General features: G+C 57.6%; 1 protein-coding gene and 1 long non-coding RNA gene across 3 annotated transcripts in view; one reads left to right on the top strand and one right to left on the bottom strand.

Annotated features, from left to right (window-relative positions):
- Positions 1-146: 146 nt before the first annotated feature.
- LOC147912509 (uncharacterized) lies at positions 147-1,583 on the bottom strand. Its single transcript, XR_015549687.1, has 2 exons — positions 1,521-1,583; positions 147-1,064 (listed from the first exon to the last, which is right to left on the bottom strand). It is a non-coding gene; the product is annotated as an uncharacterized LOC147912509 (long non-coding RNA).
- A 4,526-nt stretch (positions 1,584-6,109) lies between these two features.
- PHRF1 (PHD and ring finger domains 1) overlaps positions 6,110-18,916 on the top strand; it is a 32,857-nt gene continuing 20,050 nt past the window's right edge. The window contains exons 1-5 of one of the 2 annotated variants that reach the window (XM_087422446.1): positions 6,110-6,221; positions 9,909-10,024; positions 11,011-11,118; positions 15,145-15,356; positions 18,016-18,099. In XM_087422446.1, coding sequence (XP_087278572.1) covers positions 9,931-10,024; positions 11,011-11,118; positions 15,145-15,356; positions 18,016-18,099 — 498 coding nt within the window. In that variant the 5' untranslated portion in view covers positions 6,110-6,221; positions 9,909-9,930. Of the gene's footprint in view, positions 6,222-6,452; positions 9,427-9,908; positions 10,025-11,010; positions 11,119-15,144; positions 15,357-18,015; positions 18,100-18,916 lie in introns of those variants that run through there. The other variant, XM_087422447.1, reaches the window with a different exon arrangement.

Here is an 18,916-nt window from a genome sequence, read left to right as displayed (position 1 = left end):
CTCCACCTTGGACAGAGTCTTCAGGCAGCCGCTGCACTCTGGGGTGGGGAAGCGGGTAGAACCTTCCTCCTCTGGCTGTTCCAGGTGGACAAAATCCCACACCCCCGGAAAAGTTGCCAGAAGTGCTTGAGATCACTAAGCAAAGCTTCGAGTTGCTAAAAAGTTTACTTCTGAGTTTTAAACTCATTGAAAACAATGACATGAGATGTGCTGAGGTGAGGAAAGGCCCAGCTCCCCACAGATGTCCAGTCCATGGCAGAGCAGGACCAAGCCAGGCCAGGCCAACTCCCCACACAAGCCAAGGCTGGACCCTGCCCGGTGTAAATACAGGCCAAGGCAGTATCATCACCAGCGCTCTGCAGGGCCAGGCTGTGTTGGGGGAGGACGCTGGAGCCCCTACTGACCTCAGAGTTCTTGCTCACCCCCAGCACAGAATGCCCTCCAGGGCTGGCTGAGAACACCGGGGTCCACTGGGGGTCGCCGATGCTAAGTCATTGCCCCGTGGCAGCAAATCAGCTCTGCTGGTCCTCAACCGGAAGGCCACCCACAGCATCCCCATCACCTGCAGCACCCGGCCTGGCCAAGCTTCCTGGGTGTGACAATAAGCCACTGTGACCGTTAGGACAGAGTCCCTCCAAAGGCAAGTCCAAGTGCAGGCCAAGGCCTCGACTAAGTCCACCTCTCTCAGCTCCAGCCATCAACCCCCACTGCCCGGGACAGGGACGGGGCCTGCCACAAGCGTGGCGCCGGCAGGCCTGGAGGCTGCTCTAACCCCAGCAGCAAAGCCAGGCCCGGCAGATAAGCAGGGGAACATCGCTGGACACCACAAACAGTCCTCGGCGTCCTGACTCCCTTAGTGGCCTCGCTGAAGTGGCAGAAATGCACAGAAAAGCCAAATCTGCCACTCTCTTCCTTAAGAAAGTTTCCAGAAGGGACCCGCAGGATGCTGGTCCTGGAAGCTCCCGTCCTGATGGCCGAGAGTCTGACCACAAGACCCGTGCCTGCCCAGGGCTGCTTGGCGACATCCAGAAGGCCGTCCCCGGAACTCTGCACAGCCTGGCACCCTGAGACACACAAGGAAAAGAAAGTTCCCTCCAAGAGGGCATCTGGCCCACCCCAGCCCCATCGTGCGGAGAGCAGCGAAGCCCCCTGAATGTCCCCGCTTTCCCCCCCGCACCCCGCCGCTGGGCGCAGACAGGCAGATCCTGTCCATAGGGGCGCCCTCGCCCCTCCCACTCCCCCGCCTTGGCGCGCACCCTCCGACCCGGTGTGGCCGCCCCCTGCCCGTCAGAGCAGGGTCACAGAGGGGCCGGGGCGGTCGCGCTGCCCAGGGACAGATCAGCCGCTGTCACACGCACAGTGGGTCCGGAGCAGCGCAGTGTGCGGTGGGCAGTGGCTGCCCTGCGCCTGGAGGGACCGCCGGGGGGGCGGAGGGGTCGTCCCCCACCCCCGACCTCTCCCTCCCCTCCAACTTGGGCGTCCCAGCCCCCGCCCGCCAGCCTGCTCCCCTCGCGCGTCACCTGCGACCCCCACGCGGGGCCGTGGCCGATCCTCGGCCCAACTTCGGCAGCGACCGCGGCCCCCTCGCGCCCCCGCCTGCCCCGCGCCCCGCGCCCCGCGCCCGGCCCGTATGCAAATACGCGGGTCCCGCAACCAATGGCCGGCCGGCCCGGGCCCGCCCTGCCGCGCCGCAGCCAGTGGGCGCGAGGGGGGGGCGCATGCCACGCCCACCGCCGCGCGGCCCCTCGCGGGCGAGGCCGGCGCGTTCCTTTCCGCACGTCGGCCTCGGGGCGGGGCCGCCACCTGCCGGGCGGGGCCTGCGGGCGCAGGGCTGCGGCGGGGCGGCTCCCCCGCGGCCGGGCGGTGGTACGGCCCGAGGCGCTCCCCCGCCGGCCGCCGCGGGTGGTACGGCCCCGCCCGGGACCCGCGGGCCCCGGCGCACGTACCGCCGGCGCCCTCCCAGGGGGTCGGCCTACTTTGCCCCCGCCTTCCGCGAGCCGGCCCTGGGCGCCCGGGCCCCCCTGTGGGACGTGTAGCGGTGGAAGCTCGGAGTCCGAGTCCGCAGGGGCCCCCGGGGCGCAGGGCACTGAAAGGATGGAAGTCAGGGGAAGGGACCGTTTCAGAGTGGTTATTGACTCCTGGCGGGGAGCCCCAAGAAGGGAGCTTGGGCTCCGGCCCTTTCTCTTCTCACTCCTTTCCCCGCGTCCGGGCCGAGGGGATCCCTGAGGCAGAATCGTGGGTTATGCGGACCCCTAGTCGGGCAGGGAAGTGCCTGCTCCCCTTTTGCTCTTGACACGGGGTCCTCATAGCCTTTTGTGCCCCCTTCAGGGTAAGCAAGAGCTCCCCCGTGTCCACCACCTCCCTCCACCTACCTCAGAGACTGGCCCTCCCTGGAGGACCCCACTTCCCTGGCTCCAGACAGCTCCAAAGGGCCCTTCTGCCGCCCGCTGCCACTCTGGTCCTTGGCCCAGGGGCCGTGCCCCCTCAGTCTCAGCCATCCTGACCCCGTAGCTGCTCTCCTGCAGCCCTCCTGCGCCCGACTCACCACCCTGCTCCTTGTCCTCCCTGTCCCCAGTGAATTCCCTGATTCCTCCTAAGCCTGGGCTGGAGCCTCCCAGCTGCCATAAACCCAGCAGGGCCCCCCTGCACCCTTCCCACCATCACGGTCGCTTCATTTCTTCCTTCAAAGCCATTGCCTGGGTGGCTAAGTGCTGGGGCTCCGGGGGGAGTAGGGGGCACATCTGACCCTGCCTGGGACAAATTCAAGTGCACGATGTGGGACACTTATGTCACCACAGGGTGGCTACCTGTGGGTGGAAGAGGAGCAGAGGGGCCAGGAGCCAGCGCAGTTCTATTGGGGGTCAGAAGTTGAGGGGTCACTGAGGCCTGGATCATGTGGGTCTTGAAGGAACCCCTAGGGATCTGTGAGGTCCCTGAGGAGGCCCACACCTTCAGGACAGGGCATGCTTGGGGGTGAGCAGACAAGGCAGAGGTTTGCAGGGGAGAAGTCTGGGATTCGGGGACAGGGAGAGGCCAGAAGGGAGGGTGACTCTGAGTTCCTGCCTTGCTCTGCTGGTATGACCCCCAGCTCTGCCCGCCAGTCCTGCTTGTCCCAAATGCACCCCTTATCACCTCTGTAGTGGGTTGAATGGTGGTCCGTGAAAGAGATATGCCTGTATTCTAATGCCTAGATCCTGTGAATGTTACCTTACTTGGAAAAAGGGTCTTTGCAGCTACAATTAAGGATCTTGAGATGAGGTCATCCTGGATTACCTGGGTGGGCCCTAAATCCAATGACAAGTGTACTTATAAGAGATGGGGGCAAATACAGACATACAGGGAGGAAGGCCAGGTGAAGGCAGAGACAGACTGGGGTGATGCTGCCACAAGCCAAGGAAGCTTAGAGCACCAAAAATGGGAAGGGGCGAGGAAAGATTCTCCCTACAGATTTCAGAGCGAGCACGGCTGCCAACCTTGATTTTGGACTTCTGGACTCCAGGACTGTGAGAGAATACATGTCTGTTGATTTAAGCCCCCCAGTCTGTGGTCATTTGTTACAGCTGCCCCAGGACACTAATATACCCACCTTCCTAAGTCAGAGAACACTGTCCTGCCTGTCTCCTCTTCCGGCTCTGGCTCTGTGCATAGAGGCCTGACCGCAGGGGAAGGGGCTGGCTTGGGCCCGACAGAACCCAGGGAGCTCCCAGGCCAGCTCCACCCTCCTGTACACACGAGGAGAGGAGCGTGCATGCCATGCCTGTGCCTGCCTCTGCCTGCGAGGGGTGGGAGCAGGGTGTGCCAGCCCACACCAGGAACCCAGCGAGGGCTCAGGGTGTGGGTCTGGGAGGGGTGTATGGGCCAGCACACATGTGGGTCCTTGCTTGGCACTAGCACTTGAGAGGTGGCAGGTGGGTGTCTGGTCAGTGTGCACTGGAGGTGACAGTACGGATGAGGGGTATATATGGAAGGTGTCCACATGTGTGTGGGGGGGTCAGTTATTTGTGTCAGCTGGTGGGGGGAAGTCAGTAGGGGGGAGGTATAGCTATGTGCCTATGCTGTCCAGAGGTACCACCTGTGCTCAGTTTGGGCCCAGACCAGTGGCTCTGGGCAGTTCTCTGGGGACACATCTCACCTCTGAGTGCAGGTTGGCATGGCTGGGTAGTTGTGCACTGCCCAAGGACACCTGCTGAGCAAGTGTTCACATCTCATTGTGGGTGCGTGTGTTTATTGTGACAGTTTTCCAGCAGCCCCCAGGAGCAGCTGCAGATGAAGGTGGGAGGGGCTGGCCCCTCTCCAGGGGGGCTCCAAGTTGGCCATAAGCTGTTGTCCAACTCCTTCCCATCCCCCATTTGGGACTCTGGTGGGCGGCAGTGTCCTCATATCTAATGGTGTTCGGCAGGTAGGCATGTGTGTGTAGAAGGGCCAGCACGTGCCAGCTCTGAGCTGGGAGGGCGGGGGAGGTGCCTGGCACAGGGTATTTCCCACGCGGGACCCTGCCCCAAGTGCTGTCCCTGTACTCACCCAGCCAGCCTTCAACGTCCCTATTTTACAGCCAAGGATGCTAAGGCACAGAGAGGTTGAGAAACTCTCCTGAGGTACTCACAGTGGGAGCCCAAGTGCCTGGGTGACACCCAGGAGGCACCCCCCTCCAGATCCCACCCATCTGGCCCATGAAGAGGAATTGCTCCAGAGTCCCCATCTCTCTGGTACTGTCCGTTTTTCCTTTCTGTGAAGTCCTTTCCAGAGCCTGTAAGCACGCTGTTATCTCGCCCGTCATCATAAACGGAAAAAACAAAACAACCCTCTCTTGGCCAGCTCTTTCTCTTTCCTCTGCTCTGCAGCAGAACCACTGGAAAGAGTTGTTGGTGCTGCTGATTACTCTCCTCCCACTCTCTTAACCGCTCCCCTGCCACCTCGCTTCACCCAGGTTCCCTCGTCCTGCCTCCTTCCCCTGGCTTCCAGACGCCCTTCTCCTGATTTCCCCTCCCTTTTATCTCACTCCTCACATCTGGCTCCTCAGCAAATCCCGTCAGTTCTGTCCTCAAAATCTACCAGGAGCCAATCACTTCCCACACCTGCACTGACCCCACCTGAGCCCGGGCCCCCGTTGTCCCTGAGCAGGGTCACCAAAGGGGCCTCCTGACTGGCCCCCCAGTGTCCACCCTGGCTTCTCTAGTCTGTTCCCACTCTGATGCCCAGGGGATCCTGTAAGCCAGCGCATGTCATCCTGCTCAAGACCCTCCGGTGTCCCCAGAGCCTCTGGCTCTGCGTAGCCGGTGCCCTCTGGCCACTCCCTCCCTGGGCCCAGCCACGGGCCTCCTGTGTGTGGTCGGGCGGCTTCTCCGCGCTCTCATCCTTGCCGGGTCCATCCTCAACACCTAACTAACGTTGGCCGGTCCTCCCAGTCTCCTAAGCCCGGACCCTGCCCCGCTTTATCCTCTCATCATAGCAGAGGCAGCTTCTCGCACGCCACGCGGTGTAGTGATTCAGTGTCCACTGTTCATTGTGTGTCTGCACCGACGGGACACGGGGCTAGGGTCTCGTCCTCGCTGCGCCCAGCACCCGGAGGGGCCCGTACATGGGTGAGGGGAGACGGACGGCGGAGAGCTGCTCGTCCCGGCAGCCCCCAAAGCCTTCCTCGCCGGGTTCTCCGCGGCCGGGGGTGGGCTTTGAGCCGCTCCCGCGCGGCGGGCTGGGGGAGGGGCGTGGCTACAGTGTGGGCGTGGCCATAAGTATGGGGAGGGCGTGGTCACAACGTGGGCGGGGCCCAGGCTGTGGGCGGGGGCCCAAGTGTGCCGGAAGGCCGTTCCCATTGGCCCTGAGCGGCGGGCAGAGGGTCGGACTGTACCAGCTCCTCGGCGGGGGAAGACGGCTGGAGCAGTCCACTGGCGGGGGCTTAAATACCGCACGTTCTTCCAGGACACTGGTCTCTCTGGGCGGTAGTACAGCATTAAACAGTGTTTCCAAGGCCTCGAGGACCCTGACGGCGGGGAGCGGCGCTGTCCTCCATTTCAGGCCTTTCTTCGCCTCCCTGGTCTCAGTGGTTCCCTCCAATGGGCGGGGCGGGAGCGCCCCGGAAGCCGGCTCGTGCACTTCCGGGTCCACGAGCGCGCGGGCGGCGGCGCGCGGCGGCGGCCGGGCCTAGTCGTGGCTCTCGCTCGGGCGGCGGCGGCGGCGGCAGCGAGCGCCAGGGAGCGGCCGGTGGGGCGCGAGGTTCCCGGGTACGTGCTGGGGCCGCGCCGGCCCCGGGGGCCCCGCCGCGCCCCGGCCTAGGGCCGCCACGGGCGCCGCGAGCTTTGTCTGCGGCCTGCCCCGCGGTGCGAGGCCTGCCCGCGCTGGCCCCGGGCAGGAGCGGCGGGCGGGCGCGAGGAGCGGCCCGGGCAGCGGGCAGGGAGCGGCAGGGATCCGGGGCCGGCGCGGGGAGGCCCAGCACCGAGGCTAAGAGGCCCGGCGGCCTGCAGGCGGGTTTCCGGGGTGGCCGCCTTCCTGTCTCCGGCGCCTCGTTCCGTGACACCGCGCCCCCTGCGCTGTCTCCTCTCTGCGAGCGAAGTGGGACCCTTTGCTAACTTTGTTCAGCTCCTGGTGGTCGTCGCTTTCATCGGCTTGTCTACGTCTCCGCAGCCCCGTGCGGTTGACGGGCTGGTGTCCTCTTCCTTAACTTTTGTGGTTTTCACAGCGGTCTCTCGGGCGTAGGTAGTGTTCTTGCTGTTTTACAGATGATCCGCTAGGAGCTCGGAGAGGTTAAGTAACTTGCCAGTGTCACACAGCTACGGAGTGCAGAGGCGGGGCGCTGTGTTAACTAAGCCCTGATTCTTGGTCCAGGTTCTTGTTAACAAGGCTTGTGTCACACTATTGTTAGCTTTGGAGTTTGTATGCTCATCTTATCTCTACAACATTAAAATGGTAATCCGCCTGGTGAGCCACATTCTGAACAGAACCTGAGGCTGAGGTGAGCTTGGACTTGGGTCCTAGCACACCTTCCCTCTCCCTGGACCACTTGGATTTTTTCTTATGGAAAGAATGTTGAGTCAGAATAACAGTAGCCACACCTTCTAGTGCGTGCTTTGCACCAGACTGGTGGCAGGGCCCCGGCAGGGCGAGCCTGGCTTTAGTCCTCTCAACAGCCCCCCAGCGTGGACTCTTGGTGGCCTCTCAGCCCTGCAAAGGGCTTTATGGGCCCTAGCTTTTTGACTTCCCTTGCAGCTTACAGTTTCAAGGCCTCTGTGTCCATGGCAGACGATGAATAAAGAATGGCAGCGTTGGACCGGTGTGAGATGTTGGGTTGGACCAGGCGGCTTGCCCAGGGCCTGGCAATGAGTGCACCGGTTCTGGTTCTGGCATGGTTGCCAGTTACCACACCAGAAGCTCTTTTGGTTTAATTTTTCCCCCTAATCTTTCCAAATCTGGAGGCTGAACAGGAGAGCCACAGAGCACCGTGAGCACTGCCAAAGGCAGCCAGCAGCCAGGGCAGGGGGTGCCGTGGGCTCTGCTGCAGAAATGGCTCCCTGGCCGGTGGTCCGGACCATATGGGCGGAGAGGGGCATGGTGAATCCAGGCAAACATGTCTGAGCGGGGGTTGCAGGTGGGGCCAGTAGGACGAAAGCTGGAGTCCCCGTTAACACAGTGTTTTGACTGCAGTGTTTGTGACGGGAAGGGGGTGCTGGGGGCTCCCTAACTGTGGGCTCTTGGTGTTTACACAGTTGCTCGCTCTGGAAGTACCTTCACTGGCTACTTGGGTTCTTTTCCCCGGGAGCTGCCAGCAGCTACTGTTGAGTGATGATGCAGGGAGGGATCAGGCTCAGCCTCCCGTAACTGCAGCTCTCCGCTGCCCTGGTGGAGGGGTGTGAGGAGGCCTTTGGTACTCCCCAGCGAGTACAGGCCCTCGGGACCTCACCCCACAGGTGCAGGGACTCGTGGAGTTCAGCCTCGTTCCTGAGCTGGTATTTCTGGCAAGCCCCTGTGTGCTGTACCCCGCCGTGGCCTCACTGACCTCTGAGGCAGGCCCTGCCGCTGCCCCTTGCAGGTGGACCCAGGGAGAAGCCAGGGGCTCTTTGTTCATACTTTTGACCTTGCACGTGTGAAACACGTCATCAGGGTGAGGATTTGCACCTGAGAACTGCCCCCAGCTGTGCTCTCACCTCCTAGGTGGCTCAGAGGTTTACATTTTCTGGTGTCAGAAGTGTTCTCTGGCAGGTTCACATGTGTATTTACTTCCCTCATCGGCCATATTTCTCAGGGGCAGGAACTGTGCTGCACACAATAGGGCAGGGGAGGTATTGGAGCAGGTGTCCCAGGATGACACTGTGGAGTCCAGGGGACGGTCACAGCTATGGGCAGAGAGTTACAGGTCCTCTTAGCTGAGCGCTGCAGCCCTTGCGTCCGCGGGAGAGGTGTCATCTTCCTGGACAGCTGTGGCGTGGTCTGTGTGTCTCCAGCAGAAGTCATGGCCAGGACTTGGGGGCAGGACAGGCAGGGTCCCTGCTCCGTTGCTGAGTCACCAAGCAGTGGGGAAGCAGACTGAGTTGAGTGAGACTGTGGCTGATTTTCTTAACCTTAGGGCACTAGGTAGAAGAAAGGTAGTAGCTTTAAGGGGTTAATAATTCCGCAAAAGAACTCTCAGTTTACTGTGTCCAGGGAGAAGCTACTTACTGCAGGTGACAGTTTCATCAACTTAACCTTCACACACACTTTAGAAAACATCGTAGAATTTGGGGTTTTGTGTGGGAAGTGAGGCACTCTGGGGTCTGAATCCACCCTTAGCCCCATCAGGGGATTGGCTCTGGGGGCATCTGTACGACAGTCTTGGTGACAGTCCCTCCTGCGGCTGGCGTGATGCATGTGAAGCTCACAGCCCGTGGGAGAGAAACCTGCGTGTGCCATCCGGGACTGAGAGCCTCGCTTGGCTCCTGGGCACGCCGCTGTCGGCCTAACCCGCCTTGCCTGGTTCCTGCTTCGCCCCTCTGTCTTACCGTCTCTCGTTGACCCCTCCCTCTGACCGTGGAGACTGGACTTGGTCTCAAGCACACTGTGCCTCTGAGTTACTGAGGGACTCCCTCTGAGAGGTGGTCCCTCTAAGGGTCACCCGGGAAGTGAGGCGAGTTGCACTGCTGAGAAAGGAGCCCTTCTTTGGGGACCGAAGTTGGAGGCCCTGGTGTTGGAGGAGGATTGTGTCTCGCTACATTTGTGAGGTCATTTGTTTCGATCTCCTTGTCCTCCTGGTGGCCTTGCAGAGTAGGCAGGATGGGTGTCCCCACCAGGAGATCAGGAGCCGAGAGGATGGATATGGCAGCTGAGAGGCAGAGCCCCACCTCTGCTCCCTGTGCTGCTCCTGGGCAGTCACAGCGACTCAGCCACACCCCGTGGACATGCTCGGGGCAAGATCAGAGGAGACTCAGCTAGTGCTCATGGCCTCCCACTGGTGGTCAGGTGAGTGGGGGACAGGGGACCAGCCGTGGCTGAGAGTGACATGCCAGAGGAGTGCAGGGAGAGGGCTTGCTTGTCACTTAGGCCCTTCTAGTGACCACCCGCTGTTGAAAGCCCTGCTTTGCCTCAGCTCGTGATAAGCGGTTTCATTTGTGTGTGGCCTCGGGATTCCTTGGGTGCGTTGAGGTGTCTGAGGTGCCCAATGAGCAAAAACGTCAGCAGTTTGAGACTTACATCACTTCCTTGTGAACTGAGCTCTGTGAATGTAGCTCTGTAGGTGGGAATCAGCGTGTTTTCTCGTGTGTACGCACAGCTTTGTGGTTGGGGTTGCTTTGTATGTATTACATGTCACGGCTCAGCCTCCTTGTCCTACAGATGGACACGTCACCAGGGATGTGATGTGTAGAGAGTGACTGTCACTCTTTCAGAGGGGAAGCTTTGCAGGCTGGGACAGTTGGGAATTACTTGACTCTGGTTTCTTTCAGAGGTGAACTCCAATGTCCGGCAATGGATGACGACAGCCTGGATGAGCTTGTGGACCAAAGCCCAGGGCCGGATGGGCACCTGGGACTCAGCCCTGCTGCCCTGGCCAGTGATGCTGGTGAGCCGACCTCCTATCCCTTCCACCCCGAGCTGTGGAGTGAGTGTTCATGCTTGCCCTCTCAGGAGCATCAGGGTCCTCCTGTTCGCTTGGTTGTTGGCTCTTGGAAAAGCTGAGGTCCCTTTTGGGGGCTGTCTCCATGTATTTTTTTTTTTTTTTTAAAGATTTTATTTATTTATTTTTCCCCCAAAGCCCCAGTACATAGTTGTCTGTCATAGCTGCACATCCTTCTAGTTGCTGTATGTGGGATGCGGCCTCAGCATGGCTGGAGGAGTGGTGCCTTGGTGCGCACCCGGGATCCGAACCCGGGCCGCCGGCAGCGGAGAGCACGCACTTAACCGCTAAGCCACGGGGCCGGCCCTGTCTCCATGTATTGATTTTCAACTTTTAGTCTTTTTTTTTTTTTTTTTTTTTTGTGAGGAAGATTAGCCTTGGGCTAACATCTGTTGCCAATCCTTCTCTTTCTTGCTGAGGAAGATTGGCCTTGGGCTAACATCTGTTGCCAGTCCTCTTTCTTGCTGAGAAAGAGTGGCCCTAGGCTAACATCTGTGCCCGTCCTCCTCCACTTTACTTGTGGGATGCTGCCACAGCATGGCTTGATGAGAGGCGCACAGGTCTGCGCCCAGGATCCAAACCCACGAATCCTGGGCCGCCGAAGCAGAGTGCGTGAACCCAAACACTACACCACCGGGCTGGCCCCGAACTTTCAATCTTTTAAAAAAAAATTATTCTTTGCTTTTAAATTGCAGAAGTACATCCTTTTGTCTTATTTTTAACACAAGCAATACCAATGTAAATAGAGTGAAAGGATGCTGCTTTTCCCTACCCCCGTCCCCACAGCCCCACCCACCACCCCTGCTGTTGCACGGAACCCCTTTGGCAGGTGCCTTCTGAACACCTCTGTGTGTCTGCGAACCAGCCCTCACTCTTTGCTTCCGCGGCTCTGACGCTGCCCTGGGCCTGTGTTTTCACCCCTATCGGTCTAGAAAACAGCAGTGACGGCAACAGTGAGGGCTCCGAGGATGACACGGGCAGTGAGCACAGTGACGGCACCGATGGAGAAGACGAGGAGGGGGACCTGGAAGACAGATCTGGTGAGATCACGCACGTTTGAGCAGCTTCTTTGTATCTCCTCTCTCTGTGACAGGGACACCATTTTTATAAAATGTCCTTAGTGAACTTGTGGCCCGCTGAGGGTTGGAAAAGTTGCAGAGAAAGCTTTGCACAGCAGGCCTCATCCAACAGTCCCCTGCAGTGAGTCCTCACCTTCAGACAGCTCGATGGCTCGCTTTTGTTGTAACTTTTCCTTTCAGAGTTCAGTTGACGACACAACTCGATAGGTCTCTTCTGTGGTGACACAGGAGATTAAAATGTCTAAAAGCGTGGAGCAACACGAACTGAGGTGTTTCCAGACTGGACTTTCTGGCAGAAGGAGCAGAGGGTGTTGGCGACCCCCTGCCCCCACACCTCCCAGGTCCGGGGCAGGTTGGGCATGACCCAGGGTTTGCTGTGGCCGGGACCACCTGACCAGGACTCTTGGCAGGCAGCTAGCCAGCTCCATCCTGTGGCTCGTTCTCGCTCTTCTGACCAGAACCCCTGAGAGAACTGCAAATGCATGACGTGCCTTTAATAAGAAATCCCCAGCACGTTTGCATTGGTTAACACCGTGCCCTTCAACTTTGTGCAGGGAATGTTACTTTAAAGGGCAGGTGATGCTGCCCAAGGGCCTTGCTGCTCCGAGTGCGCTTGCACTGCCTCCTTCCCCGTCCCTTCTGGCCACCCTGGCTGGTGCGAGGCCTGCAAGGTCCCTGGGCTGGACCACCTTGTCCCAGCCCAGCTGTGGTCACCTTCCTCAGAGGGAGGGTGCACTTGGCCCTCTGCTGATAGGGTGCTGACTTTGGAAGTTTGGCTCATCACTCCTTTCCTTCTGACGTAGTCGTCAAGTCAGCAGATGCGTGGTCCTAAAGCATCTACCATGATCTGTTTGTCACAGTCTTTCAAGCTCTGGTTACCAGCATTAGAATGTTCCAGAAAGGTAGCCCCTCATGTTTGGGATGGTGCTCATGAAGGAACGAGATTGACATGGCATGAGTCAGTGTGAGTTTACAGCTTTGTGTGTGTTGGAAATGTATTCTTCCAGAGTTGGATTTTGAGTTCTGAGCAGGGACGTGAGGTTCTGTCTTGAGTTTGCAGGTCACGAATGTGGCTCTTCTGCTGTTTCCCAAGATTGAGCTGGGCATTAGGCTTCCCTGCACTTGCCGTTGACAGGGCTGAAGGCAGGGGACGTCGGATCATGTCAATTCCGTCCCTTGAGCAAAGGTTGGAGGCCTGTTGGATGCCACAGAATCTGGGCTCAGGGTTGGAGGGAGGGTGGACCCGGCTCAGCCGGCAAAGATAGTGGCATAAGGAAGCAGTTATGGTTCAGGGTAATAGATGCCAAGAATGGGTGCATGGTGGGGGTCGCAGGAAGGGGAAGGGCTCTGTGGACCTGGGGTGGTGAGGAGAAGCCTCCAGAGAAAGACACATCTAAGCTGCGATGTGAAGGACAGGAGGAGTTAGCCAGGCAGTGGTGGATGTGGGGCTGGGGTAGAGTGCCAAGAAGGGACGGTTGGCACACAGCCAAGTGCCCGGGAGGGAAGGAGGTATCAGCACATGGCCCACAGGTGGTGAGGGGGCGCCGCATGAAGGGAGGATGCCGCAGGGCGTTCATCATGGCTGGCGGGTGTGTAAACTTCCTGGACACCCCCAGCACCAGTCTTTGAAATGTGACAAGGTGGTTGTGTCTCTTTTGTCATTAGTGCCAACAGATCGATTCTGACTCCAGTGCCCCTGTGGACAGCAGGGCAGAACTCGGCCCGGTGTTTTGGCCCATCCTCTCACCTTCTGGCGCTCTGTCAGACAGGGCTCCGCTGCTGTTCACAGGGTTTTCATGGCCAATTTTTTTCAGAACTGGGTGGCCAAATCCTTCTTCCCAGTCTGTCTAGGCTGGAAGCTCCACTGAAACTTGTCCACCGTGGGTGACCCTGCTGGTACGTGATATACTGGTGGCTTAGCTTTCAGCATCACAGCAACACGCAACCACCATAGTGTGACAGCAACACACGGGTGGTGTGACTCCCTGATGGGGAAATAAACCTTGGCCGCAGCAGTGAGAGCACCGAGTCTTAACTACTGACCCCCCGGTGCTGGCCTGGCGTTGGCTGGAGGGCAGTGAGTTAGGTGTGGGGGAGGGAGGTCTCTGGGGCATTGCTGCATCCCGACAGGCCTGGTGCCTCCAAGTTCCCCTTCCCACAGCAGCTCTCTCCATTCATCCTGTTGCTTTTCTGCTCTGGTGTTTATTCCTGAAAATCGCTTGCTTATATTGCTCTTCGCCGAGTTTCAGACTTTAGGTGCCACCTGCTGTCCCCGAGCTCTCCAAGCAGTGTGCACGCACGTTCCGCAGGTAACTCGCTCATGCCCGGTCTGCTTGGTGTGCAGCCCTTCCCTCCTCAGCCTTGTCTTAACGCCAGGCCCTCGTTCACTCCCATCTCCTTCCAGTGTGGTCATCGTGGGATCTGTGCCCTTGTTGGAGACCCTGCCCTCATCTACACTGGGGTTTCCAGGCCCACCGCCAGCTGCCACGCCAGGCTGGCACCCTCATCTGTACCTTCCTCCGTTTGGCCCCTCGTCTAGGCCTATCTCCAGCAGCCCCTGAGAGGGTGGGGGAGGTGGGTGGCTCAGGGCCTTGTGTACCTGCCTTCGTCTTTATCCACCCCCGCTGTTGGTGCTCACTGTCCCTCAGAGATTTCAGAGGCGTTGCTCTGTGGGCAGAGGCACTGCACAGGAGTTGGGTGGCCCTCAGATGGCCAGTTGTCTGCCTTCCCTTCAGTTCCTGAGCCTTCTGGAATTCCATAGGAAGAATCAGATCATCCGGCCTCTACCTGCGTCTGCCCCCGTGGCCCTTAGCAAAGCAGGAAAGCTGAACAAAGTTAGTTATCATTCAGCTTCCCACTTGCCATCTTCCAGAATTCTGTGGACACCAGTTTCATTGGTTTCTGTTGCTGTGTAACAAATTACCACAAACATAGCAGCTTAGAACAGCAGGCTTGTTATCTCAGTGTTTCCATGGGTCAGCAGTCCAGGTACAGGCTGCTGGTCCTCTGCTCAGGTCTCACCCGGCTGCTCCTGCAAGGTCCCTGCTTGTTGGCAGAATTCGGATCCTTGCGGGTGTAGGGCTGAAGCCCTGTTTTCTCACTGGCTGTTGGGCAGGGACCATCCTCTGCTCCTAGAGGCTCCCCTCTGCCAGGAGTTCACGTCAGCTGTTTGCTGTCTTCCACACCAGCAGGAGCGCATCTCTCTGCCTTCCTCTCTGCAGCCAGCCAGAGACAGCTGTGCTTCTGAGGAGCGTGCCTGGTTAGGCGGAGCTGGCCCAATAATTTCCCTTTGCCGTGTACCAGGGTCGCAGGTGGTAGCCGTCATCGACACTGGTCCTGCCACACCTCTTGTCTGCCTGTCGCATCCACATAAATGTGAATCTTTGTTGCAGTGGAGTTTGGGAGGGAGAGAGACTCAGTGCACGGGGTTGACTCCACCATGTTGCACTGAAAGTGTCTACTGATTTTCCCGCTGGTCAAGCCCCAGCCTCCAAACCTCTCAGAAACAGATGAGAACTGTTGTGGCCAAATTGCCTGGTTAGGAATCTACATCCCAAAAGAAAGGAAAATAAGAGACCTATAAGGGAGGCCTTTCTGAAGGCAGATGGTTTGTTAACACCGCGTTGTGAGAAGGGTGTTGGGAGCGCATGCGCCATCTGGAGGCCGCCTTACTCAGCGGGGCTTCAGCTGTTCACCCCAGTGTCTGAGATGTGGGCTGGCCCATGGGGCTGCCCTGCCTCCCGAGGGTTCTGATTCTGCTCCAGGGCAGGGGCTTGAGCTGGTGTGGCTGCTCAGCCAGTGTCACGTCCCCTCAGCTTGGAAGCAGCTTCAGGTGAGGTGCTGGTGACAGTCACGGCTGGTGGGGCTGTGGCAGAGGGATGTGTCCCTTGAGTGTGGGGTTTGGGAGCTCGCTTTCCTGAGTGCAGCTGCGCTTGCTCGCTTCTAGTGCTGCCATTCACGGAGTTACAATGTTTCCTCTTTCCCAAGGTTCTGAAGATTCTGAAGAGGACGACCACATGGAAACATTAGTGGCAGTAGCGGATACTCAGGGGAAGCTAGAAGCCAATGGCGCTTTTAATTCTGATGACGATTCCGAGAGCTGCCCGATTTGTCTCAATGCTTTCAGGGACCAGGCTGTGGGGACGCCTGAGAACTGTGCCCACTACTTCTGCCTGGACTGTATCGTGGAATGGTCCAAGGTGAGGCAGCTTCTCTTTGGGCTTCTTCCTCCCTTCCAGGTGGCCCTTTTCTGTTTAAAGTGATGCAACCTGTGGCCGGCCTCTTGGTGGGTCTGGGTCTCTGCTCTCCCGCAGAAGGTGGTACCGCAGGGTTGAGTCCTGGCTTGGTCTTTGCTTTGTTCCTCACCTTGAGCTCTCGGGGTTGTTGGTGAAGCTCCCTGTGGGGAATGTGCTCGTGACTGGACGAGGAGGCAGGAGGGGGGTGGTTATTCATGGGCCAGTGTCCCCCGGGGGCCTGGCTGCAGAAATCTTGAATGGCCTAGGGTGATGTGTGGGCAGCAGAGTCAGCCTGGGTGCCCGTGTGCGGTGGCCCTGCACAGTGGGATCATCTCATGGGCACAGAGAAAGCATGAGTCATTCAGTGCTGAGTCATGATAACTGGCAATAACAAGGACCGCCCTGAAAACCGATGAAGGAATTCACCAGAAACATGCAGGATGTTTCATGAACTGTAGAAGCAGTACCCCCTTCCTACTTTTTCACTCTTGGTTGTAAAGAATTGCAAAGAAGTAGAATAGTGCAGGGAGGAGTGATGCGGACCGTCGTGCTCATCACTGTCTCCAAGGCCCGTTAGCTCCGCCTGTCTCATTCTCTCTCATCCCACCCAGCTGTCACTTCACGCGTGGAGCGTGTGAAGCTGACAGATCCCCAGCCTGTTATCTCCCCCGGCGAGGTTAATAGTAACAGTCCAGCCTCTGACACCCGCCCTGCCTGCCTCCGGTTTCCCAGGCGGCTCAGAAGCATCCTGTTTGGTGAGCTTGTTTGAACCAGCGTCGTCCACGTGGCTGCGTGGCTGTTGACTGCTGGCTCATCGTGGTGTCGTTTGAGGCATTTCTCTGCCTCTGATACTTCCTGTTTCTGTTCTGTAGTGGTAGATCTACAGCCCAGATTAGATTCAGGTTTAGATTTTTTGGGCAAGCGAAGCCTTCCTTTAAACTGAAGAACACAACACAGTATTTGCTGTTTATTTTCTAGTTGATATTATACTGGATTAGTAGAAGGAGAAAGTAAAGGCATAGGTGTTAGGTAGAAAAAGGCTTTATTTGCAAATGGTGTTTATTAATATAGGTATTTTACAAATGAACTGTTGGGATGTTAAGTTCGGCAAGATTCCTGGATACAAGGTTAACAAAGATTAAAAATCATAGTGTGTTTAGAAATAAGTCATAAAAAGATGTGTAAGACATTTAAAGAGCTTTTCTAAAACATCTGAGACCAAATGAAGAAAGACCACTCTCTGAAAGGGAAGTCTCATTCCAGAGAGATTGGCAGTGGCGATGCAGGTTTACCGAAATCCTACCTGCAGTGTTCAGGGCACTTGATGGATTGTGAAATTCATACAGGAGAGAGAGAAGATACCGAGAATTGCCAAGCGAATTTGGAAAAGGGGAGAAATCTCAAGTGTGGCAGGGGCCTGAAGAGACAGGTGCACACTGGGAGAGGGGGCTCTTCTGTGAACGTGTGTGTGAGGCAGATAAAAAGTGGGCCCAGTTCACCACACACACATGCTGCCATGTGGATTCAAGATGGGAAGTGAGTGATACTTTGAAACCTCAGAAGAAAATTCGGGTGACTGTCAGAGGGTAGGGAAGGACTCTTAACTAGGCGCATGGACAGTCGAAGAAGGGAGGGTTTACAGGTGGGCTGTGAGCACAGGCTTCGTCGGGGAGGAGGCACTGCTACCACCAGAAGACCCAGGTGGAAGGCTGAGCTCACTGCGTGCGGGGGGATGGGAAATGCCGGCCTTCTCTGATGGTGGGGCTAACACATCCAACCACAGGTTAGTGCGCTGTTACCCCATGAGCAGCAGGAGGAAAGCCCATCCGCCCACATTCGTCCCCGGATGTGCACAGCAGCTCCACTTCAGCCCAAACCGAAACAGCCGTGAATGGATAGCCCTGGAGGACCTACCTGGTGGTGAAGAGCACTGTGTGCAACCAGAGCCCTGGCCTGAGCTGGGAAGCCCAGGGAAGCAGAGCAGGGCTAGACAGGAAGGGGAGGGGGTTTAGGGGCGTGGGTGGTCGCTACCTGGGATATAAGTGTGTCAGAACTCATTGAAATACACAGGTAGGATGAGTGCATCTTACTGTATACAGTAGATCCGATAAAGACGACTTAAAACTAAGTACTTACATGTGTCAAAACTCTGTTAATAAAGGCGAGAAGAAAGCATTTGCAACCGCTGTCTGACAAGTATCCACACCATGTAAAGAAATCCTCAAAACTTACTAAGAAATGTCAAGCAGTCTCATGGAAAAATGGACAAAGGATGTGAACAGAGGGCCACGGAGGAGGGGCCCAGCTGGCCAGCGACCCAGCTGTCTGTCTCCCTACTTGATTTCTCTCAGCACTCCCCATTAACGGGCCTGTGCATGTCCACGTGCCCAGCTTCTCACCTCCTCCCCCAGGAGAGCAGCTCCCCAAAGCAGGTTCCTGTCCCATCTCTTCTCTGCTGTGTTCCCAGCAGCCGAGCACAGGGCCTGGCACACACAGGCGTTCAGTAAATACTTGATTTTCGCGTGAGGGGTTTTTGACTTCTAAGTGGATTCTTTACTGCGAGTGTGGTATTAATAGTGAAAGGGATTCTACAGGACTCTGATACAATCTTTATTTCTTACAGAATGCCAATTCCTGTCCTGTCGATCGGACTATATTTAAATGTATTTGTGTTCGAGCTCAGTTTGGTGGTAAAATTTTGAAGAAGGTAAGTGTAGAGGAGCCCCCCCACCAGTGCTGTGTTTCTTGCATTGGTCCCTGTCTCGTGGGAAAACATGCTTGCAGGAGTTGATTTACTTTCCTAAAGTGAGAGAGTGTTGGGCACATGCTTTTTAGAAATCTGCTACAATGGCATTTGCAGGCGTGAGCGTGGAACCTGTTCCTGGAGGTGCTGCCCTGCCCGCCTGGCCCTGTGGGTTCTGGGTGGGAAGGCAGGTGGGGAATCGAGGGGTGGTACAGGTGAGGGCTGTCTCTCAGACTTCCTGTCTTCTCTCCCGCACGCCTTTTCTACATCTCAGAGCCTCTCTCTTGAGCCACTGGGCGTTAGGGAAGCTCTGGGTGGAGCCTGGACCTGGGAAAGGAGACTGGTTCTCCTGGGACCAGATTTCTGCGAGTCCTTGGCAGGATCATTTGCCATGAGGGCTAAGGATGAAGAGGGGTTTTCCTCTGCTCTTAAGTGCTTGCTCTTCATGTCTGCTGTTGAGAGACTTGAAAGGCCTCCACACGTCTTCTATGGTGGAGGAGTAGCATTAGAAGACTCGTGGAGACACGCCTTCAGTCTTCTAAAGACTCAGAAGGCAGGCCTCCGAGTGTCTTGTAGCCGTAGGGCTGCTTTTTATTTTCAATGACACAGAGCCCTAGCTGCGGGTACTCTGGCTCTCTGTATGAAATTCCTCCTGGAGACTGGCCTCCTCGCGCTGTGCTGGTCTGTGCTGGAGCTGGCCGCTCAGGTTCTGCTGGCTCAGGCCTGCCGCCTCCCGTCCCGCTCTCTGCGTCCTCCCCTAGAGCCTGGGCCTGGGCAGCCA

The sequence above is a fragment of the Ceratotherium simum genome, chromosome 34 (assembly GCF_057802395.1).
Source record: "Ceratotherium simum simum isolate JZ-2026a chromosome 34, ASM5780239v1, whole genome shotgun sequence".
NCBI classification, from domain to species: Eukaryota; Metazoa; Chordata; class Mammalia; order Perissodactyla; family Rhinocerotidae; genus Ceratotherium; species Ceratotherium simum.
Note: the sequence above shows the minus strand (reverse complement) of the source record. Positions and strands in the feature narration are given on the sequence as shown.